Source organism: Typopeltis vanoorti, chromosome 16 (assembly GCF_054136105.1).
Source record: "Typopeltis vanoorti isolate ZY-2024b chromosome 16, IOZ_Tvanoo_1.0, whole genome shotgun sequence".
Taxonomy (NCBI): domain Eukaryota; kingdom Metazoa; phylum Arthropoda; class Arachnida; order Uropygi; family Thelyphonidae; genus Typopeltis; species Typopeltis vanoorti.
In genome coordinates, this window is record NC_143564.1 from 69,037,567 (window position 1) to 69,062,731 (window position 25,165).

Here is a 25,165-nt window from a genome sequence, read left to right on the forward strand (position 1 = left end):
AGAGACCAAATAAGCCTCACACACATACAAACAAAATGAGAAATGATATTCATCTACCACCTAAACATATTCACAAACATCAATGTACACAGTGGCATTCAAATTTCCAATTTTGGAGAAAGGATATAATATCTACAAATTAAATTGGGGAAATATATGAAACAAACTAACAAAATCTAGAAGTATGAATAATAATTAAACTTTAACAATGATAATTGCAGTGAGTATTTTCTCTTGAAATCACTTCACATGCAAATTTTTGTTCACTCATGCTTGGATAAAAGATAAAAAAAAATGAATACAATTTTTTGTCAAGTATAATTTACTTTCTAATTGAAAAAACAGTTTTATAACTGTAAAGTTTTTGCCATAACTAAATCTCACCTAGAGCATTTTAATAATAATAGATAAGTCAGGAGCCACCATAGCTCAGTCAGTATAGACAAAAACTCTTTAGTCAGAAAGACCTGGGTTCGATTCCCGTCCATGATGTGAGGAACCTTTATCTGGTCTATTTCAACTAAAGATGAGTTAGCCAGTCTAATACAAAGGTAGAGGGTTTCTTTCACCCAGAAACTCTGTTTTTTTGTCCCTCAGAACAGGCAAACCAGCATGTTAACACATGCATCTACAGACATAGGACACTCCTGGAATAAGGATTGCCCAACTTATTCTGAGAGATTGTTGGTTTTGAATGCCTGCACTGTGAAGTGTGGGTATATATGTGAGCATAAATCAAGATGAGGAAATAAGTCAGAAAACTTGCTCTGAAGACCAAACAAGTCTTCAGCTATTTATATATGGAAATATGACTTCTGCCACTGATTAAGTTCTCAAGATTTCCACAGGTCTAACTATCACTGATGAGACCTCAATAAACGTCGAAACTATTCTCGACAGTGACCTCTCTAATGAATGGCAGTATATATACCCAAAAGGAAGTGTGCTATACATTATGGAATATTAGACAATTTCATATGAAGTAATCTACTTCCATATTCACTATCTACCAATAATTGTCTGGACATGCCTGTTATTTGAAGTTATGGAACATTCCAGGTTTATTAATAACATAAAACCAGTGTACAGACAGTAGGAAGCAGTATTTCATTGTAGCAATTGAATACATGTGGTATGGCAACATGATGTGAACGCAATGACTTCAAGAGAGGTGTCATCGTGAGCTATCACATCAGTGGCATGTCCATACATGCTGCTCAACTGGAGCATCTAAAATCAAGAGTTCACGATGTGATTAACAAATGGAGACATTCTGGCATCACTAGTGCAGGAAAACACATAGGGCAGCTGCAGAAAATGACTGACAGGGATAGGAGGATGTTAAAATCGGTGGCATGCAAAAATTGGCTGCAATTGGCACAACCATTTGTGATGCATTCCAGAGTGCCAGTAATACCTTGATGAGCACTAACACTGGACGAAAAGAACTCCATTTACTGGTTTTCCACAGATGAGCAGTGGCACACAAGCCGAACATCACAACAATGAACAAGGCGACTCTTCTGGCCTGGTGTAAAGAACATGTGAACTGGACAACTGCCTGGTGTAAAATGGTACTCTGGAGCAATGAATCAACGTTCACCTCTTTCCAGTTTGATGGCAGGGTGTGGGTGTGGTAGCATGGTTACCACAGTATGTTGTACCCACAGTAAAGTTTGGTGGTGGAGGAGTAATGTTGTGGGGGTGCATTCAGCTGGTTTGTAGTGGGATCCATGTAGGCAACTCAGTACCTTGATATTCTGGATAATCAGGTGCTGCCCACACTGTGGAGTTTTTATGGAATGGACCTGTGTTACAATCAAGATGACAATGCCCCATGCCACAAATGGGGCAATGTCATGTAATGACTATGTTATGACATAACATATCATTGTTATTGAATGGTATGAAGAGATGGATGTTAAATTGGTTCAGAGGTTATATGCATAAGTAAGGTGTCCTCGTTACCTCCAGTTGGTGAAAGCGATCATATGGTATTGACTTGGGAGGTTGCAAAATCTGTGGATTTTTCTATTAAGAAGGGGTATGTACGGAACTACAGGTTAGGCAATTATAACAAGCTTCGGAGTGAGCTTGCAGCCATCCCATGGCAGAACATATTGCAAGGGAAAGATGTTAGCAGTGCTTGGGATAAAATCAGCGGGTATCTGAGGAAAGCAATATCAGATTGTGTCCCCATGGTTAGGAGGTCAAACAAGGCCGGCATTAGATGGATGAGTAGTAGTATCAAGCTTGAACTGCAAAAAAAGAAAATGTTATGGAGAATTTACAAGGAGAAAGGCGATCAGGACACCCATGAGCAGTACAAGGCTCAAGCTAGGAAAGTTACCAGCATAGTAAGAAAAGCTAAATCAGATTATGAGAAGACCTTAGCCAAAGAGATCAAGGGTAATCCCAAAGAGTTCTTCCGCTATGTGGCAAGTAAGAGGAAGAATGACTTCGGAAGGATAACCTTAGTGGGTGCTGATGGTATTGAGGTGACAAAATCAGATGTAATAGTCGAGTTACTGAGTGATCACTTTTCAAAAGTCTATCACCCAAGTGAGGATATCTCTATACCTACAGCAATACCTAATGTGAGAATTGAAGCTAAAGAATCAGAGGTATTAAATATATTGCAAAACTTAAATGCAAACACTGCGGTAGGCTTAGATGGAATATCAGCTCGGGTGTTGCGTGAATGTGCAAATGAATTGTCAACCCCTCTTACCTGGATATTTAACTTAAGTTTGAACTCTGGTATGGTCCCTAGGGAGTGGAAGTTAGGCAAAGTGGTTCCTTTGCATAAGGGTGGCTCTAAAACTGCGGTATTGAATTACAGACCAATCACCATCTCAGGAGTAGTGGTAAAAGTATTGGAAAAGTTGGTTAAAGACAAAATTCAAGAATGGGTGGATCAGGATATGATACTCTATAGAGGCCAACATGGTTTTGTTAAAGGTAGATCCTGCCTTAGCAATCTATTAACTATTCATAATAGAATAACATCTGAGTTGGACAAAGGAACTGGCTACACAGTGGTACTTCTGGATTTTGCTAAGGCTTTTGACAGGATACCCCATAGAACACTGTTACGCAAATTGGAGCAGATGGGAATGGATATTAAATTGGTGATATGGATAGGAGAATGGCTCAGGGAGAGATACCATAAGGTGGTGTATGGAGGAGCCGAGTCCAGAATGAGGCAGGTGACCAGTGGTGTGCCTCAGGGCTCTGTGCTTGGGCCAATGTTGTTTAATTTGTATATAAATGATATAGGAAACGGCTTAAAGGGAGATATTCAGTTGTTTGCTGATGATGCAAAGTTGTGTAGTGCAATAAAAAATCAAGCTGATGTTGAAAGTTTGCAGGAGGATTTAAATAAGCTGGTAAAATGGGCAAAAGAAAATGGATGTCAGTTCAATGTGGAAAAGTGTAAAGTCATGCATTTTGGGATTAAAAGATTACCAGCTGTGTACTACATCGATGGAAAGGTACTCCAAGAGATTGATGAGGCTAGGGACTTAGGGGTATTGGTAGATAGGGAGATGAAGTTCAGAGGACACATTGCTAAGGTGTCCAAGATTGCACATAGGATTACTTGGTTGTTGAGGAACACACTGACATCCAGAGATAAAGAGGTTATTATTCCCCTTTATAAAGCATTGATACTTCCACATTTGGATTACTGTGCTCAGGTCTGGTCACATGGATTCCTTGGAGATGAGGAGGCTGTGGAGAGGGTTCAGAGAAGAGTGACCAAGTTGGTGAGTGATATAAAAAATGCTCCCTACATTGATAGATTGAGAGCTTGTGGATTGCAGAGATTGGTTGATAGGCGAAGAAGAGGGGATATGATAGAAACATTCAAATTACTAAAAGGTTTTTATAGGATTGATGCAGGGGAAATGTTTCAGCTGTGTGAAAGTGATGGAAGAACAAGAGGTCATCTCTGGAAATTAAAGAAGAGTGTGGTTAACAAAGGTGTCAGAACAAGGTTTTTTGCCTGGAGGGTGGTGAATGAGTGGAATTCATTGCCTGACTTAGTTGTGAGCTCTTCGTCTGTAAATGAATTCAAGAAGAGATATGACAGATATTGTTTTGCTAGTTTGGGTCTCCCGCGATGAGTCTACTGACTCCATGGAGATACCCGTAATAATAATAATAATAATAATAATAATTAAGGCTCTGGCCTGTGCATAATTATGAACTCAACCACATCGAAAAACCCACAGGTTTTTCGATGTGGTTGAGTTCGACAGAAATTGAGGTCCAGAGCAGCACATCCTCAATCTGTTGCTGAACTCAGTGCTGCTTTGATGGAAGAATAGAGACAAATTCCACCTGATGTCTGCCTCATACTGGTGGAAAGCATCCCTCAAAGGGTGCAGGAGGTGATCAAAGCCAGTGGTGTAGCTAGAGCTTCCCCCCCCCTCTCAATACATACTAAAAATACTACAAAAATTCAAAACAACATATTGGGAAATAAATTACAACACTATGTTTATTTTTGAAGTAAAACTTTAATTTCAACATTCTAAAATGTTATTTTTCTTGCTTTTCTGTTAGCAAAATCATCGATGACATTGGCAAAATCTATTTCATAATAATGTAGGTAATTATTAATCTATTTTATTTAGAAAAACTCCTCTCACAACTAGCAACACTTACAGCAATTGTGAGGAAAATTTGCAGTAGTATTACAATATTTGGAAATGAGTTCTTCAGAATGTATTTTAGAATTAACTGCGAAAGTTCAAAAAGGTTTGAAGTGCCGTCCAGGGTGGACCGTCCCTTCTGCCCCTCCCAAGCTACGCCTCTGATCAAAGCCAAAGGTGGACATATACTCGATATTAGGGTTCGCCTGCTGGTATCAATTGTAAATTGATAAAATGTCCAGACAATTATTGGTAGATAGTGTACAAGTTGCCTAGTCATGAAATTATTTCACATGAAAACTAAGTTTTCTCATGCTTGGGTAAGGGATAAAAACAATTATCATTTTTTCTATCAAATATAATTTAATAATGATAATGCAACATTGCAAAGTAATGCTGCATTATCAGAAACAACAGAAAGCAGTAACATGAATGTTGACAGTTCAGTGGTTGGCTGTTTTGGAGTTATGGCCAAAGAAACTAGGGCTGTGAGGCCAGTGTATTATGTTTGCTAATTGCATATGTTCTTATGGCCTGCTTGTCTTTTGTGGGATGAAGCCAGTTCAATGGAACAGTGACCACGGAAGTACCTACAGAAAAGGCAGAGAGCTGAAATAGTATATCTGTGAAATGATGACTGAAATTAGTCAGTGAGAGAGGACTCACTATCAGCCATATTTATTGCTATTCTCTGGACAGCATAAAGAATTTTGAGAGATGTTTTTTGCATGCACTACCCCAAACAGTATTCTAAGAATGGGAGAATTTGGGATTTGTATGGAGTTAGAAACTGGATGGGTGAAAAACAGCATCATGAAGAAAAGAATGCCTAGTTTTTTAGTGGCTGAGAAAGTTATGATGTCATTGATTATGCCTAGAGATGCTGGAAGGAAGCATCAGTCCAATGAGCATGCTCTCATCCTGCCTGGTAATTTGTGTATGATTAAGAATAAGGGCAAGTAAGTTTTGATCTCTTTGGTGAGAAAAATATTTATAAAAAGATAATTATTATTTAATTATAATAAGGTTGGTCGATTGGTAGAGCCTCTGCTACTAATGGCTCGCAAAAAGTTAAGCAAGTTTAAGCGCAGTTAGTAGTTGTAAGGAGATCAATCGTTCGATGCTGTTGGCACACTCTCTCTCGATGAATCTTTGGACTCCCTGGAGGTGTCACATATTAATTATTATTATTATTATTATTATTAAGTTAATAATTATTAACTTATTAAGTTGAAGAAGAATTGATTTCTTTAAAAATCATTAAACAGTTACTATTAATATTTTTTTTCTTAGTAACATTTATCGATATCTGAATTTCTCCATTACCAATATTAAATAGTATATAAAAAAAAGAAAAGATATATCTAAGAATTTAGTTAAAGATGCCAAGAAATTATATTCTTGGTTTCATCCTTTATCCAAGTGCAAACAAACAAACAAAGTTTGTGCATGAAGTAACTTTATGACTGGACTACTTGTATATAGAAACTAAAGCTTCACATTAATTGCTTTAGTATCCCATAATGCAAGGCACATATCCTTATAGGCATGTATAATGCTATGCATTTTAGGGTAACTACCCAGACTAGTTTTGACCTTTATTGAGGTCTCATCAGTGGGAACCAGACCCAGAGATACTGTTAAATTGTGAATGAAGCTATGTTATGTAATTTATTTTTTTTTCATTCACATTTAACATTGTTTATTAAATATTAATCATGGCTTATATAAAATTATTTATTATTTCTTAATTAAGAATTGCTAATTAAATATTTATTTAAAACCTGACCTACTATTAGTTTATAGAATAATAAAATGTATAGAATTTTGTATAACCAAATATATATGATGTAACGTAAAGTGTTATTTTATATTTAACTGTATACGTAATCAAAAAGTTGAAGAAGTAGCTTAAATATTCTGTTGTTCTTATTTGTGAAATATTTAATGTTATGTAATCACTGTAGTAGTAGTAAAAGAGCATACATTACATTAGCGAAATGTTTACGCTTAGTTTGTTGTCATGGAGACGCACGCGTAAACAACCACGAGTGGAGTGGAGCGTGGCGTTCGAACGTAAGGTGGGAGTGAAGGTCATAGATAGATAAAAAAAAAAAGGTGATAAGGAAGGTCATAGATAAATAGATAAGAGAGAGAAAGGAAGAGAAGAATTATTATTAAGCGAGTGAGGAGAGAGTTTTGCGGAACCAAGATTATAAAATCCTCAGGGCAGAAATTTATGAGTATAATGTTCGGAAGTGAACCTATAAGTAGTGAAACATAAAGTTTAATGTTATAAGAGAAATCTGCTGTTGTTATGAAGAAAGGTTGATGCCGTAATCAGATAAAAGGAAACTGGACAGTCAATGCGAAAATTCTGATTAGTTCCAGTTAATCTGGATTACGATTTAATTCTATGTTGCCCTAGGAAAGAGTTATATTGATTACTTGAAGAAAAGTGAACAGGAAAAGATATTAGTACCTACAGGGTGTTCGGGATAAATTTGACATATTTATAATTAATTATATTTTTCCGTAAGTTACATGTATTAACACACACTTCTCTTCATTTAAAAGTTTGGACCCTTCTTCATTCATATACAAGATGTCAGAAAGGATGGATAGCTGGAACCCACCTGAATCATGGAAGAGAATAACTTGTATCATGATGATTCGTGCCCGCCATCAAAATAAGGATATTACGACTGCTGCCCAATGCTCCCTGAATACAGTAAAAACAATCAGGCATGAACTAGAGACTTGCAATGGTGACTACGAGGATGTAGCAAGAAGAAAGATCCCTAGCAGACGATCTGATTGCGTTCGTACAGCAGAATTCCTCGCAAATCTGCAGGAACAGGTGTTGAAGAACCCTGGCATTGGAATTCGGGCTTTGTTCGTGGAGTTGCTAACTGTAGTCAAGCCCTGGATAACAAGGGTAGCCAATGGTAGGCCGTATGTATGGCAGCAGGATTCGGCCCCTTGCCACACCTCTGGGAAAAGTCAAAAATGGTTGTCTGAAAATTTCTACGACTTCACCAGTCCAAATGTTTGGCCTCCAAACTCCCCAGACCTTAACCCCATGGATTATTTTGTATGGGGCGCAGTTGAAAAAGACACCAATCGCACTTCCAGTAATACAAAAGCCCAGTTAATGGATAAAATTAAAACAGTTTTTGCGGCCCTTCCCAGGGAGACTGTAGCATCAGCTTGTTCGAGGTTCCGAAGCAGAATTGAAGCTGTGATCGATGCTAATGGTGGTTATTTTGAGTAAATCTTGTTGATAGTATTGTAATTAACTCTGCCTGTAATGTTTTTTTGTCAATTCATTAAATTTAATAGATACAAAGAAGATTTTCTTTTTCCTTACGAAACTGTCAAATTTATCCCGAACACCCTGTAATTACTGTTGTTTGGAATAGTGAAGTGCGACTTACAGTAATACAGTTTAAACTTGGAGAATTTTTATTATGTGTGTTCCGCTAATGTTAATTAAGTTAATTCATAAGTGCTCTCTCAATAATTTGATGTATTGAAGAATTTGTCTGGTAAGAGTAGTTGTATAAGTTTCTCTATTCTAGCATTAACTGTAATATATCTCCGATGCTCAAGGTCCGGGAATATATTTGCTTGGAATAATGCTTACGTAGTTTATTGCCTGCTGTGAATATAAACATTGAGCTGATAGATTTGTGAAGACTGATTAAATGTGAAATTGTTATATTAACTTGAGATAAGAAGATTTGTGTTTTTGAGACTGTGAATAGTATATGAAAGTTAGAACATTGAATTAGCATCAGTGACCTAAGAAGATGTGTTAAGTTAATTGTATAGTTCCATTTTAAAATAGAGTTCTTGTATTTGTTAACCATATCATATATTAAATGTTTTATTTTGTTGATCTAAATATTGTGTTTGCCTGAATTCCTTATTATTGCACCGTTCATAAATATTCGGATCTTGCGGGAACCCCAAGTAAAAATGATAATAGATGATTCGGCCTAATGAGATGACTGCTAACTTAATTTAGAACTGATCCTACTATTTATATAGACTAATCTAAGAATAGGGTGGCGCAGTATAAATATAAATTTCCCTACTTTTGGATCGGTGATCATTTCGTAATTAGTTATTTTATTTATAAAAGTGACTTGAACTAGACGGTGAATTAGAACACGGCAGAAAAGAGTCGTCACGACAATACCAAGGTTGAAGTAACACAAAAGTAGCCCAATCATGATGTTACAATCAAACTTTGTTTGGTTATACTTGGATAATGGATGAAACCAAGAATATAATTTCTTGGCATCTTTAACTTCTAGTATAATCAAGTGATAAAACTTTCAACAACTAGCTTTAATCCAGGTATTATAGTAATAAGCTGTGCCACCTTTTGACTACTTGTATATGGGAAATATATGAATTCTGCATCATTTCAACCTTGGAATCTCTTCTGATTCACACTGATGAGACTTCAATAAACATCTTGAAATTTTCTGTTGATCTTTTCAACCAAATTCCAGACCTTCTATTCAAATTGGAATAATGTTACCTGGAACTGGGATATGTGGTTAAAATTCAAACATGCAATAAAACAGAATATGATTGAATGGGGAAAAGAACAGGCTTTCCTCAAAAGAAAAAAGTTGAAAGAATTGTATAAAGAGAAAAGTGTTGGTTTGCTACAAACCAACATAATGATATAGAAACCAACACAACATCAATAGAAACATTAACATAGAGAAAGAAGTGGAAAGGCAGAAACAAGAAGAAAAAAATTTTGAAATAAGAATATAGCAGCACTTAACAGATAGCCCTTTAGCTGCATTCATCAACAGACAATTCACTAAATTCTATAAAGAAAGGACTATCACTCAAATCTGCATTGATGGTGAAGACATGTCCACCACTCAAGACATCCTTGATTCCATTCAAAAACCCTAAACAATCTGTTTGAAGACAATAGTACTATGGGAAATTATAACCCTTGGAACATTAATGGCTTTCCTGTTTATATCCAAGATGGACTTGACAGACCTATTACAGCATCTGAGGTTACACAGCCTATAAAAAATGCCAGACAAGAAAATTTCCAGGACCTGATGGTCTAGGTATAGAACTTTGCCACGAGGCCTGGGATTTTTTTTCTTCCTATTCTATTTATACTATTTAATTCTTTTCTCTCATCAGGACATATACCAAGTCAATTTGTAGCAAGCCATGCTGTCCTCATTCTAAAGCCTAATAGAGATCACACCTTGATCAGCAGCTGGAGACCTATTTCTCTATCTAATACTGACTACAAGATATTTTTTCCCATTATCAATAACAGGCTCAAAATGAGAATGAGATACATAATTAAAAACACACAGATATACGGAGTTCTAGGCCAAGCAGTAGAATTTAATCTGTTTCTGACATGTGATCTGTGCTGCTTAGTTAATACGAAAAAGCAGCTAATGGCATTGACCTTACTCAAGCATTTGGTAATGTCTGGCATCCCTTTTTGTTCCACATCCTTCAGCAAATTGGTTGTGGGTAAAAAGCTGCTATCCATTATTAAAGGAGCCAATGCCAATTCAACTACCTACCTCCTAGTTAATGGGTTCCTGACTTGGTCAAAATTCAAAAAGGAGTCAAGCAAGGTTACCCTATTAGTCCATTGCTCTTTGCACTGGTTCTTGAATCTTTCTTACAGGAAGTTGACAATACACGTGCTGTACGAGGAATAACAGTTCCTTCAACTATGAAGGAAAATGATTCCATATACATCTTTTTTGGTATTTTGGAAAAATTCAGCCAGATCAGTGGATTAACTATGAATGCAGACAAGACAAAATTAAAAGTTTTTGGAAAGTGGGATCTTGGAGGCATTCCTTTTGGGCTAACCCATAAAAGAGAACCCCTCATTATACCTGGAATTCCATTCTTCACTTACCCAATATTATCAGCTCAAGAACTTATAAAAACTTTGAAACCTTAGAAGACTGGAAAATAGGCCCACTTTCCTTTTCTTCTAAAGCCATAGTACTCAAAATCATAATCTTTCCTGTTCAGTTGTACATATGTTCAGTTGTATATAATAAATATTACAGACATCACAGAAGTTGAAGAAAAGCAATTATATAGAAAGCAATTTTTTTGGTTAAGCCAATACCAAGAAGTTAAAAAGGAATTTCTTCAGCTATCAAAGAAGAACAGAGGATTTGGGCTTCCAATCTTAAAATTCTGCTATTTAAGCAATACAGCTTCAAAAATTCATAAAATGTTGCAGACCAATCACACACGTGCAAATCTTCTCTGGTACTACCTTTCATCTTCCCCTGTGTGGAGTAAATAATTATAAAGGTACAAAAGCTGAGATTGTTCCTGAATGCTACAACATTCTATACTTAATGCTAAGATTGTTACAACATTCTGGCATTGGCATTCTTTCAATTAAAAAAAGTAATATTTGGTATAAAGAAATCTTTAATCTCTTTTGCCATGAAATTCAACAGTTGGATACTGATAACAACACTTTGTTTCATAACTTATTGAAGTTCCAAAGATACCAGGAGGGATATTGCTTGGAAAATTGCATACTATCACCTTCCAGTCAATACCATCAAATGGAGTACTTTAACACAGGGAAATCCAATTTGTGATATCTGTTACCAATTAGAAACAGTAGAACATGCATTCTACAGCTGCCCTATTTGGAATAGTTTATGTAATGCGTTGGGTATTTCAATACTTATAACAGAACAGATTATTTTTTGCAGTATCCACCATCTGTCAGCAATGGGAAGAGAATTTATTTTTATAATTAATGAATTAAAATACCATTTATGGAAGGTTAGAAAGAAACATAAATTTAAAAACCAGCAATATGACATACAAATGCTTTATAATATTGTATTGTGGGAATTTTATTGTTCAGTCAGACGATTTTTCTATTTAGAAGTATTCTAGGAGATTTTTGGCTAGGTGGTGTAAACCACCCACATTATGCAGTATTCGCTAGGAGGAGTTAAATTCTATTTTTGCTACGAGAGTTTTTTTTAAATGGTTCCATCCTATTAATTCAATGTGATAGTCAATTGCAGGGATGACTAGAGAGCAATCCCAAGCAGAGAAGGTCAACTCAAGGCAGTTAACTCAGATAAGGCTAATCACTTGGGTATCAGTCATCTTTATTCTTTCGTTTCAACTGGTCTTTTGGATGTTCATCTTGATGAGACTGATGAAAAAGGAAAACTGATAGCTTTTGAATCTATGATGATATAAATGAGCTGAGGCCTTTTCTTTCACTCTCTCATACTATCTCTCTTTGCTTTCTCCCAATACTATCATACTCGCTCTCTCTGGCATCCCTACACTAACTACTCTAGGCCTATGATGAGCACCCCTTTACTTTTCACCTCAATAAACATCTCCCACTGATGACATCTCAGATTTTAGCAAGATGAATATTTGGTTTTCTTTTCTTTGTTTTTTTCACTTAGATTTTATTTTAATGGTGCTAGTGTTGGTTTTTTCCTCACTAGTACTGGCTTTTAAGTAAATATTAAGATTGCTGGTAGTGCAGCTAATATCTGCATTATGGGATTACATTTGGCTGTATTATGGCTGCCATTTTATAGTAGCATTTGCTGGTGGTGTAGAATTGTTTCGATATCAAAAGATTATTTAATTTTTCAGTCTTACAACTGAAAGGTTTTTTTCTCTCATAATCAAATGCACAAGTTTTAGTCCCCCCCCCCCCCAAGATAATGGTATCAACTCCTCCAAGGGTGCAAACTCTAAGAATTGAAATTCTAAGATGTGAAGAAGCGAGACAGGTGACTACGGTTTTAAAAGAGATAGTGGGGGCTGGTAAGATTTATTCTTTCACACCATATGGCTAAGAGAAATATTTAATTGTAGTTAAAAGATGTGTAGACAAGGGATAAACTATTACGGACTTTTACATTCAAAGGTAGCACAGTAATTCCTGTAATGGTAGGAAGCCAGGTTAAAACAGTAAAAATTGAGAGATTTCCAATGGAATATATAGAGAACAGTAATGAAATTCTTATCCAGACATTCTAGAAATAGGGTAAAATCATTAACATATAAAAGGATAAATCAGGTGAAGATTCAAACTGGTTTTCTGGTGAGGTAACCTTCACAAGAATATGAAGATGCCCGTACCAAATTTTGTCAACAATAGTACAACCTGAATTATGGTGAACTATCTTGGAGTATGGTGGCAGTGCTTGCATTGTGGTTCATACGATCACTTGGTTGGCAACTGTCCCAAAGGTAAATGTTTCAACTGTATGGAGATTGGACATATCATTAATCAATGTCTCAAACCTTGTCAGAAATGCAAAAGTTCTGAATATCATGTTACCATCTGTCCTTTCAGAACTTTCATTGAAAGAGTGGGAGCACTGGTAGAGACAATCAGAACAGCATATATATATCAGAGAAACATAAAGAAAAATTCAGAGATCTTCAAATTCCATCTAGTAAAGACTGCACTATCAAACAAACTATACTTTAATTTTTCACATCAATAAACATTGAAACTGGTCTGGGTAGTTGCCCTTCCCATAATGCATATCATTATACTTGTCTATAAGAATATGTACCTTGTATTATGGAATACTAAGGCAATTGGTGTGAAGTAATTAGCCTCTATATAAAAATAGACCAGTTGTGAAGTTATGTCACATGCAAACTTTGTTTGTTTACACTTGGATAAAGGATGAAATCAAGAATTCATATTATCAAGTAAAAAACTTTCAACATCTAAGAATTAAGGCCAAATGGGAATAAGTAAACTTTAGTGCAATTTAAATTATTTTAGCATTACATGTGTTAATATTTTCAGTTTAGACTGACTTGGTGTTTTGGGGAAATATACCTTTTTCAGAAAATGAGAGATATGGAGACTTTTTCTAGATCTGCCATGTTAGTAATAAATTAGTAAAAAAAAATGCATTGGCTATTCAATGCATTTTTTGCATTGCATTGAATGTTGTGTAATAAGAAAATAAAACTGCATTCTTCAGAAAACTTAATACATTTTTAGACATATGAAGAGCCAAAGGCTTCAATTCAGCGACATATAATTTGTTTAAGTTAAGGGATATATATCCCATATCGTTCTTAGCCGAATATAGTAGAAACTATATAAAGTTCGGCGATTCCAAGCGTAAGCAAATACCTGGATACTACAGCAACTGACCCTTATAATGTTCTTAAACTTCTCTCATAATGTAGAACAGTAATACAGCTCCTAGGAGCTAAGTTCACATTATGGGTAAATATCAAGAATAGTGATCGGAGCTTGCTCCACCTTAGACATGAGTTGTTTCAGCTTGTACTACCTTAAGGGTCAGTTGCTGCAGTATCCAGGTATTTGCTTATGCTTGGAATCGCCGAACTTTATATAGTTTCTACTATATTCGTCATGAAACTCTTTGAGTTTCTTATTCGGCTAAGAAACGATATGGGATATATATCCCTTAACTTAAACAAATTATATGTCACCAAATTGAAGCCTTTGGCTCTTCATATGTCTAATAATTTATTAGGACACCTCTCAGCAATACTCATAGAAGGGTGGTAAGTTCTGTTCGCTACAAAATTGATATTAACTTGGTCTACCTACTCACTGATGAGACCTCAATAAAGGTTGAAACCGGTCTGGGTAGTGACCTTCTCTCATAATGTAGAACAGTAATATAGCTCCTAGGAGCTAATTTCACATTATGGGTAAATATCAAGAATAGTGATCGGAGCTTGCTCCACCTTAGACATGAGTTGCCTCAGCTTGCACTACCTTAAGGGTCAGTTGCTGCAGTATCCAAGTATTTGCTTACGCTTGGAATCGCTGAACTTTATATAGTTTCTACTATATTCAGCATGAAACTCTTTGAGTTTCTTATTCGGCTAAGAAACGATATGGGATATATATCCCTTAACTTAAACAAACTTAATACATTTTATCTAGTAAAATGAGTTTCATTACTTTCATAACTTATGAAAGAAGCAATAAATTAAAGATGCCAAGAAGTTATATTCATGATTTCATCCTTTATCCAAGCGTAAGCAAACAAAGTTTGCATGTAAAGTCACTACATAACTGAGCTACTTGTAGAGGCTAATGACTTCACATCAAGAAAATTTATCTGAAATAATTCCCCTCTATATAGAAGTAACCCAGTTGTGAAGTTACTTCAGGTGCAAACTTCATTTGCTTATACTTGGATAAATATTATTATTATTATTCAGGCCTCCATGGAGTCAAAAGACTCATCGTGGGAGGTACTTCCTACGAAACACAAAGTCTATCATATCCCTCCTTGAACTCATTGACCGTTCTTGCTCTCACCACTCTATCAGGCAGTGCATTCCATGGTTCGACCACCCTCCATGCAAAGGAACCACTCCTCACCCTCTTGCTCACAGCTCCCTTTTGTGACTTCCAGGGATGTCCCTTTGTCATTGCTCCTTCTGCTGTTCCACCAAGCAAAAGAACTACCAAACTCTGCAGTCCACATTCCCTCAGCCGATCCTCATAACTAACACTGTACAGTCCTGAAACCATCTCATCTCCGTTATCCACCTCTGTACCCTTTCTACAGTTAATTTATCCCCTTCAAATCCTGGGGACCAAATTTGAGAACAATAGTCTTAGTGCAGTCTGATCAGGATCTTATACAATGGAATGATAACTCTTCTATATCTGCAGGTCAGCATCCTCAGTATTGCAGCAATCCTCTGAGTTACCACTTTCACCTTCACTTCACTTCACCACCTTTGCAATATGCTCCCCGAATTTCCGTTTCTATCAATCATCACCCCCCCCCAGATCCCTCATCTACCCTACATCCTCCAGTACAGCTCCTCCAATCGAGTATGCAGCCTCCCATCGATGTATCCCAAACTTCAAGACTTTACATTTTGCTGCATTAAACTGATATCCCCATTCATTCACCCATCTGTCTAGTTTATTCAAAACCTCTTGCAGGGCTGCCACATCTGCACTATTACTAATAAACCTTCCGAGCTTCACATCATCTACAAACAACTGAATATCCCCTGCAATCCATTGAAAATGTCATTGATATACAGGTCCCAGTACCGAGCCCTGTGGTATCCCACTTGTAATCTTCTGCCTTCTTGATACTGCCCCACCATACACAACTCTCTGATACCTATCAGACAGCCAATCATGAATCCAGCTGACTAACCCGACATCTAAACCGATGTGCTGCAACATAAATATCAGCTTATCATGTGGCACCCTGTCAAATGTCTTTGCAAAATCCAAAAAAAAAAGGCAGTTTATTCCTTTCCCTCATGAACTACTCTTGTCATTTTATTACAAAAGGCAATCATATTACTAAAGCAAGAGAGCCCCTTAACAAATTCTTGTTGACTCTCATAGATAACATTACCCTCATCTGCCCAATGCTGTATATGGTCCCTCACTAATTTCTCTAAGATCTTGACTACTGATGAAACACAAACTGGCCTATAGTTAAACATATCCAGTCTGCTACCACCCTTATGCAATGGCACTATCTTACCTTCCTTCCATTCCTTGGGTACCTTTCCCATAGCCAGACTTTCATTGAAAAGCCAGGTTAACGGAGCTGTCAGTTCTTTAGCACATTTTCTCAAAACCGGTGTGAAATACCATCCAGTCCCACAGCTTTACTGACATCCAGGGTACTCAGTATTTGGAACACACTCTCCTCTTGCACCTCTAAACTTCAGGCCTGCCCTATCCCTCTAGTATTAAAATTTCTCCAGGATAAATACTCCAATAAAGTGTTTATTGAACAGCTCCACTATGTCCTCATCAGTCACTCTATTCCCATTTTTATCCCACAATGTCATTCTTCCACAATCATTTCTCCTGCTACTGGCCACATAGCTAAAAAATTCTAGGATTATCTTTGGATCTTAGCTCAAATCTCTTCTCACATTCCAGTTTTGCCTTCCTTACCATATTATAGTCACTCTCCTGGCCTGAGTCTTATATTCTTCATGCAACTGCTCTCCCCCCCTCTCCTTATATCTCTTCCATAAGTTCTTTTTCACCTGCAGTTCTTGTTTGATATTGTTTGTCACCCACTTTACACCAAACTGTGTCCTCTTCTTCATTCATAGAATACAGCTTACTATTGCTGCTAACAAATATTCCTTCACAATTTCCCAATCACTAATGATATCCCAGCCATCCAATTCTGCCCTCCATGTACTCAGTATTTGGAACACATACTGAGTACATGGAACTGCCCCAAGTTGATATCGAAGCCTATTATAATCATCTGCCTTATAATTCCACATACATTCCCTTTTCTTTGATACTTCTGCATGTCTATTCATCTTCCAAGTCAAAACCACATGGTCACTTAGTGACCATGTAGTTTTGACTTGGAAGATGAATGGGGGGGGGGAGGGTTGTTATCTCAGTTATTATCAGCTCTTCTGATGCTATGACCAAATTCAAAACTCACGAACCTCTTGTTCCCTCTATTACATGTTGCCTAAGACATCTGTCCCTCAAGAATTCCAAAAATTTCATTCCGTAATTACTACATGCATTTTCCTCTTCCCAACTTATACTGCTGTAGTTAAAATCTCCAATAACAATCATTCTTCTTGCACTTTCCAAACTCAACTGCCTAAATATCTCCTGCTCCCCACTCTCTGTGATCCTTGGCTTGTAGCAACATCCCACTAAATATCCTGTCTTGCCCACCTCTAACTCACACCATATGCTTTCAAAACCATTAGTGTCACTGCCTTCCAAAGCCTCCACGCTTAGAGGCCATAAGTCATCACTTATCATATGCAGTACTCCACCACTGCATTTTCCCTTCCTATCCTGCCAAAAAATGCTGTATCCTGCTACTTCTATTCCTTTTATTATATCATCTTCCGTCAACCACATCTCAGAGATCTGAATAATCTTTGGCCAGGCTGATGCTATCAGCACCACCAATTCATCTCCTTTATTCCAATTACTCCTGGCATAGTATAAAGCATAAAAATGTCACTGCTTCTATACCTATCATTATCCCTTCTAGACTCCATTGGGCTCAGTGTTACCTGACATCGTCTCCCTTCTCCCAAGTATCCGTTCCCACAAGAGGCCACCCCTGTTACCATCCACCCTGGGAATTCTAGATTTGCTGCACTGACACACCGACTCGTTCAGAAAACAGCATTCTCTTCATATGCCTACAGCTACTGTCTGTCCTCAAATGCCCTCCAATCATCCACATATTCCAATCCTCTCTTCTGACACATTCTGGCTATTATGCTATTCATTATTATTGATCTTCTGCTCAGCTCGTCATTATCATACCTGGGTAACACGCACACTATCTTTCCTCTCTGCGTTTTCTTTTGTACAACCTCAAGCATGAATCTCAGTTCTCTCATCACCCGATTTACACTGCCTCCAAGTCATTCGTGCGCACATCACAATCATCGCATCCAACCTTTCACCCCACTTAATTGCCATAGCCACACCGTCTATCGTTCCTCCAGGCAAACACTCCTCTGGCATCCTATCTTGCACATCATGGATCATCGCGTCTCCATACATCATACCTCTCACCACTCTGTTCCTTGATTGCTCACCTGCATCCTTCACTCACTCACTCTCTCTCTCTCTCTTGTAATCCTTTCTGTCTGTGTTCCCCTACTTATCTGCTGTCTTGGCATTACTCTATCCCTGGTTCCAGCACTCTCTTGTATTCTTCTTATTCCCTCTCTCTGACTGTTTCCATTCTCTCCTCTTCTATCATTCCCATAAATCTCACTCATTCCCTCTCTTCTAATGTTTCTATTCTCTCCTCTTCTATCATACCCATAATTCACTTTCATTCTCTGTCTTCTACTGTTTCTATTCTCTCTTCTTCTATTATTCTCATAACTCTCTCATTCCCTCTCTTCTACTGTTTTTATTCTCTCCTCTTCTAGCATTCCCATAACTCTCTCTCACCCCTACTCTGATTCGCCTTATCTCATCCTTCATACTTCTCATCTGATTCCCAAGACATTTCACCTCCTCTTTCAGCTCATCTATCTCTCTTTGCAAGTTAGCCACTCTTGCTTGCCATTCATCCTCCCAATCAAGACAATCTCCGAAAACTTCACAATCATTCAGGCCTTCCACACTCACCACTCTTATTTTTTTCATTCATATTCCACTTGTTATTCTCACCTTCTATCACATTACTCATCTCTCTAGGTCGAGAGATGAGTAATGTAATGTCGGTTACTCATCTCTAAGATGAGAGATGAGTAACCGACTTCATTGTGATGCATTGAAGTCGGTTATTGTAATATCTAACTCAATAAAGGATGAAATCAAGAATATAACTTCTTAGCATCTTTAATTTATAGTATAACTAAGTGGAAAAACTTGCAACAAAAAGAAATAAGCAATACTTTACCTAAGAAAAAGATTTTCTTCTTGTTGCCTTTGAATTTCTTTCCACTGATTTTCAGAATCAACTAAAGCATAAGCACTCCCAGATCTAAAATTAAAATTAAAAAAAAAATGTAAAAACCCTTCTGCATGACAATACTTTGTTTCCACACACACACACACACACACACACACACACACACACACACACACACACACACACACACACACACACAAAAATAATAATTCTGAGCTTTAAAGCAGCTAGTTGCTATGGTGTTACTGAAACTTGAAAATAATGAATCATTTATAGGTAGATGTTAACCTGGTCTTGCCATAACTACTGTTACAACTTCTGTATCATCCCCCACACTGCTCACAGAATTGCATGAGCTAAGTTCTATTAGTGGTGCTGTGTGCAGCCAATACTTGCGTGTTTATCATTATGGGTTAACATACAGTGGGGAAATTATGAGAACCATGTAGCTGTAATAGCACTTCAGTTAAAATGCATCCACTTGTTATTTTCACAATGTTAAAAACACTCAGGATCAGTAAGATGTATTGGACAGTTAACCATTATAACAATACAGAAGATATCTGATCCCCAAAGAACAGGGTCAACCACACTGTGTTAAAACACAACAGCTTGTGAGGACTGTGAAGGTAAGTCTCCACCATAATCCTGTGAGAATGTAGAAGTGATGTCATGAGAGATGAATGTTTCACAGAAAATGATGTCACATGTACTAACCTGGGGGCGAGAGCTCATTACTGTTCTCCTGGACACTTCCTAACATCACAACTTATATGGCAGAGGGCGATAAAATCAAAGCACTTCTCTGGCAGTATGCAAAAACAACACAGATGAGATTTTCAGCACTGAATAGTCATTTAACCACCAAAACGATTAAGTATATGTCCCTGATGGTCGCAGCGCACCCAGGATTCAGAGAAACCATCAGCCAGCATGATGGTTTGGTGTGTGGGGGGAAGGGGGGTTACATATTAGGCAGTATCCATGTTGCATTTATGCAAGAAAGGGGTGAAAACCTCTGCCAAATTGTATCAAGACACTGTGCTGGAACATGTGGTACAGCTCCTGAACAACATTTTGTTTCACGGTAGGCAGTGGGCCTTCCAACAGGACTCAGACCCTGCACACAAGGCAAAGACCACACAACAGTGATTGGAGGTGAATGCCCAATCACATATTACTATCTGATTGGCTGCATGGAAGTCTGGATCTGAATCCACTGGACTTCAAACTATAGTCAGAGCTTAAGAGACACAGAGATATTCCTGCAAGAAATGGCACCCCGGCATCACCATCCTGAAGGTGGATTTGGAGCAAGCAGTGACAGAGATATGTGGCCTCACAGACTTTGGTGTGCATATGAAGGCAAAAGGAGACAATATGAACATTGAGTGCTACTATATGCATGTTACACATGTGGTTTGTATATGCTGAAAGCTGTAAATGATTTACTGATAGCTTAAAGGTTTATGCACTGTTCAAGTTGGAACAGTATTTATGGCTAGACTGTGTATACAACTGACTTTCACGATAGCAAACACTGCAATAACAAACTCATTTACTACAACAAACTACTAATCACTAAACACTGCAATAGCAAACTCACTTACTACAACAAATTACTGAAAAGTCCCAGCCAAAGCCTGAACGTTATAATACTAGGCTATATTATAATACTAGGCTTGGTTACAATATGGTAAAAGAAATTCATTGTAGCAAACTATCCACTATAACAAACTATTCCTGCAGTTTTTTTTATAATGCAGCTTAGAGTTAATAATTGCATTATAAAATGCAGTTATTAACTCTAAACTTTTTCCTGAGTTTTTATAACTGCATTATAAAAACTCAGGAAAAAAAGTAAAATAAAATAATTTACCATTATTTAAATTAGGGGGATATTAAATCCCACATTGTTTTAAAACCGAATAAGAAACTCAAAGATTGGAATCAGAGAGTTTCATGCTGAATATAGTATAGTAAACTATAAAAGTATCGGCGACTACTAGCATGGCGACTACTAGCATAATGCATGTAGTCCAAGTACTACATACTTGGACTATGAGTTGTCCGAGTTTGTACTACGTGCATTAGCTCATGCTAGTAGTCGCCGATACTTTTATAGTTTACTATACTATATTCTGCATGAAATTCTCTGATTCCAATCTTTGAGTTTCTTATTCGGTTTTAAAACAATGTGGGATTTAATATCCCCTTAATTTAAATAATGTTTATATCGCCAAAATGAAGCCCATTGGTTCTTTATATTTAAATAATTTATCATATTTAATACTCTTTTTAAAATTCCTTATGTTGAAAAAATTAGCTAACAAGTTCATATGTGATTTTAATAACTAAAAGTTGAATAATATTGTTTAAGATGGCTTTAAGAAAAACATTATGGTAAGCACATATACCACTTAGGTGTTGAGGTTTCAATGGCTTGAAATGTCCATAGTTAGTTTTTGTCAGGTGAGAACCACATTCAACTTTCTAGTAAGAACAACATATTCAACCATTGCCTTATGTTCATTCAAAGTATAACAATTATTAATTTAGAAATCTATCTGTTAATACCTCTTTTAACTATTTGTATTCAATTTGAAAATGCACACAACATGATATATGAAACTAGTAATTAAATGTTGTTCTTATTAAAAAGTTTTATGTGGTTCTTGCTGACAAATACTAACATATCTCACTTGTTGCCTTCGTCATTTAATATCCATAGGAAAATATTAAATGAAATTTAAAACATTGATGTAATTAATATTCATTGATTCAAAAATTATAAAATGTATTAGAAATTTGTGTGTATAAAAGCTCATCATCAAGAACATTTGTAAAATAATTTGGGGTCTTTCCTTCTCCAGTTTACTAATTAATGCCAATTCTTTTCATAGTGCATGTGAATTTTTCATTTTTTTTTCTCACCTTATTTAGTTTATTTAGTTTTAAATTTCTTACTTACCTAATTCAATTTTTGCATTCATATATTGTATATAAATAAAATGAAATATGTGTAACAGTTCAATCATTGGATTACTTGAGAGTGCTTGAGGGCCTCCTCTGAAAGAAAGTTTAATAAAATTTCATAAAAACTTGGTTACATGTCATTTGCAGTTAACCAAGATTCACATATCTTAATAATCCTTGGACACAGGAATGTGATCAATGCCACAAACTTAGTACCTTATTTCTGATGTTTCTTTCATTAAGTATACAAACATAAGTTCATGCAAAGACAAATTAGTCATGCTCATGCCATTACTCTTTAACTGATACACAAGGCCATAATCTCAATGACTTTTCCTTCCATACTTTCCCAGATATGAGCAATCCCACTCTGAAGCATTCCCACATACATTATCTCTCATCACTCTAGTTGCTAAACATGCAACAACTCTTTTGTCTCACTTCAATCTGATCATTTATTTCCCTGTTCCTTACTCTTAATTTCCTCACTCATGCATATTTTTTACTTATCTGTGCCATAATGACTGTCATATCTGTCTCTACCTTCTGCTTGTCTTTCCATAACCTGTTCATGCTTCTCAGTCCCTCAGTGTGAATAACAGAGCCTCTGTAGCTTAGTCAGTATAGAAGAAGCCCTTTGGTCGGAAAGATCTGGGTTCAATTCCTGTCCATGATGCGAGGAACCTTTACCTGGTCTCTTTCAATTAAAGGTGAATTAGCCGGTCTCAGAAGATTTTTTCACCAGAAACTCGGGTATTTCATCCCTCAGAACAGGCAAACTGACCCATGAACACACACAGATCTACAGTCATAAAAAATACATACTTAATCCCTCACTAGGAGGGCTCAACCAGTCCTAAGGGATGGTCGAGAAATGGGAAGGGGGATAAACCGCATACGAATAAAGAAATAAAAAGTGTGAATAACACTTTGTGATGGTTATCCACACATAACTTGCCTCCATGTATTCAATCTCACCCTTTAATCTTTAAATTTCTCATAGGTTACCATCTACCAAAGACAACTTACCCCCGCTATTTTTAGCTGGTGTTTACCAGATCCATTCTGAATGTAATTTGATAGATTATGGGAAGACAGGTTGTTCTGTGGAAAAAAAAAAAATTAATGATGAATACTACACTAAATACCTGAAACCTCAAAAGTCTTGTCTGGTACAGCATAGTATACTAAACACAGTATCCTGTGGGATGAAGCTCATCTTCTTCACAGAAGCAGTTTTAAATATGAACACCTTTACAAAGAAAGTTATGAAACCCTTTTATACCAGTCTAACCTAAATTAGAATGATTGTCTCTTTCTCACTCTCTCCCTCCCAAAGGTTTGGGAGATTCCCATCTTATGGAAATATCAAAAATAGTTTTTAATATTTTTCTAGCACATGGCAACTGTTTTTAATTGGTAAGCCAATTGTTGCATTTATTATTATTATCATCATCATGGGCAACTCCAAGGAGTCCCTAAACATCATGTCAAGAACAATTATTCAATATCCACACAGTATCTATTATACCTTGCCTTGAACTGATTCACAGTCATGGCACCCACAACAGACTCTGGCGACTTATTCCACTCATTCACCACTCTCCAAGTAAAAAACCTAGTTCTAACACCCTTGCTAACCACACTCTTGCCCAGTTTCCATGGATGGCCCCTAGTCCTCCCCCACCATCCTGTTCTGAAAAATATGCTCTGAATTAATCTTATAGAAACCCTTCAGTAATTTGAATGTCTCAATCATATCACCCCTTTTCTGCCTATCAACCAATTTTTGCAACCCACAAATCTTTAACCTATTCTCACAAGGTTCATTCCATAGATCTGCTATCATCTTGGTCACTCGTCTTTGGATCCTCTCCACCTCCTCCCCATCAAGAAGAAACCCTGGCACCCAGATCTCGGGCACAGTAGTCAAGATGGAGTCTTATCAAGGCTCGATAGAGAGGAACAATAACTTGCTTGTCTCTGCTCATCAAAGTATTCTTCAGTAACCAAATGATTTGATGAGCTGATTTAGCCACTTTTGCAATGTGTCCCCTAAACTTCAACTACCTATCCACCAACACTCCCAAATCCCTGGCCTCGTCAATCTCCTGGAGTACAGTTCCACCAATGTGGTATACTGCTGCTAATCTTTCCACCACAAAATGCATAACCTTACACTTTGCCACATTAAACTGACATCCATTCTCCTTAGCCCAGTCACCCAATCTATCCAAACCATCCTGCAAAATTTGGCATCCTGTGCACTCACTATTGCTCTACCCAACTATGCATCATCAGCAAACAAATGAACTGTTCCACTCAGATCCTTTCTTATATCATTAATGAACAAATTGAAAAGTAGTGGTCCAAGAACAGAACCTTGCGGCACACCACTAGTCACAGGGCAGTCTTTTGGACTCTACCCCTGGATAAACTACTCTCTGACATCTCTCCATCAACCACCCTCCTACCCATCTCACCAACCCTATATCCATCCCCATATGCTGCAGTTTACTGATTAGAATTCCATGTGGTATCCTGTTAAAGGCCTTAGCAAGGTCCAGCAGTATCACTGTATACCCATTACCCTTATCCAGTTCAGCCATCACTGTGTTATAAAACGTGAGCAAGTTAATGAGGCATGATCTACCCTTCACAAAACCATTCTGTTCCCCATACAGTATCCCATTTTCATCTATCCATTCCTCTATTTTTTTCTTGACTACTTTCTCCAAAACCTTGACAACGACTCCTGATATGCTGATCGGTCGGTAATCTGCAACAGCAGTCTTGGAACCGCCTTTATGCAGTGGAACTATTTTCCCCTCTTTCCACCCCCCTCGGGACTAACCCAGACCTGGGACTCGGATTAAACAATAAGGTCAAGGGCGCTGACAATTCTTTAGCCGCTTCACGTAAGACCCAAGCTGGCATACCATCCAATCCCACAGATGTATTCACATTAAGGTTTTGTAATATACTATTCACCTCAATTCCCATATAAGCTATTGGTTCCTTCATTCCCGCAATATCACCACTTGGATGATATACTCTTGCAAAGTG

The 25,165-nt window shown here is 37.1% G+C and overlaps 1 protein-coding gene across 1 annotated transcript in view; it reads right to left on the reverse strand.

Annotated features, from left to right (window-relative positions):
• Positions 1-25,165, reverse strand: part of LOC150098108 (band 4.1-like protein 4) — a 637,189-nt gene that overhangs the window by 168,443 nt on the left and 443,581 nt on the right. Inside the window, exon 19 of the mRNA XM_090406685.1 lies at positions 19,112-19,195. Within this exon, the coding sequence (XP_090262811.1) occupies positions 19,112-19,195 (84 nt within the window). The remainder of the gene's footprint in view (positions 1-19,111; positions 19,196-25,165) is intronic.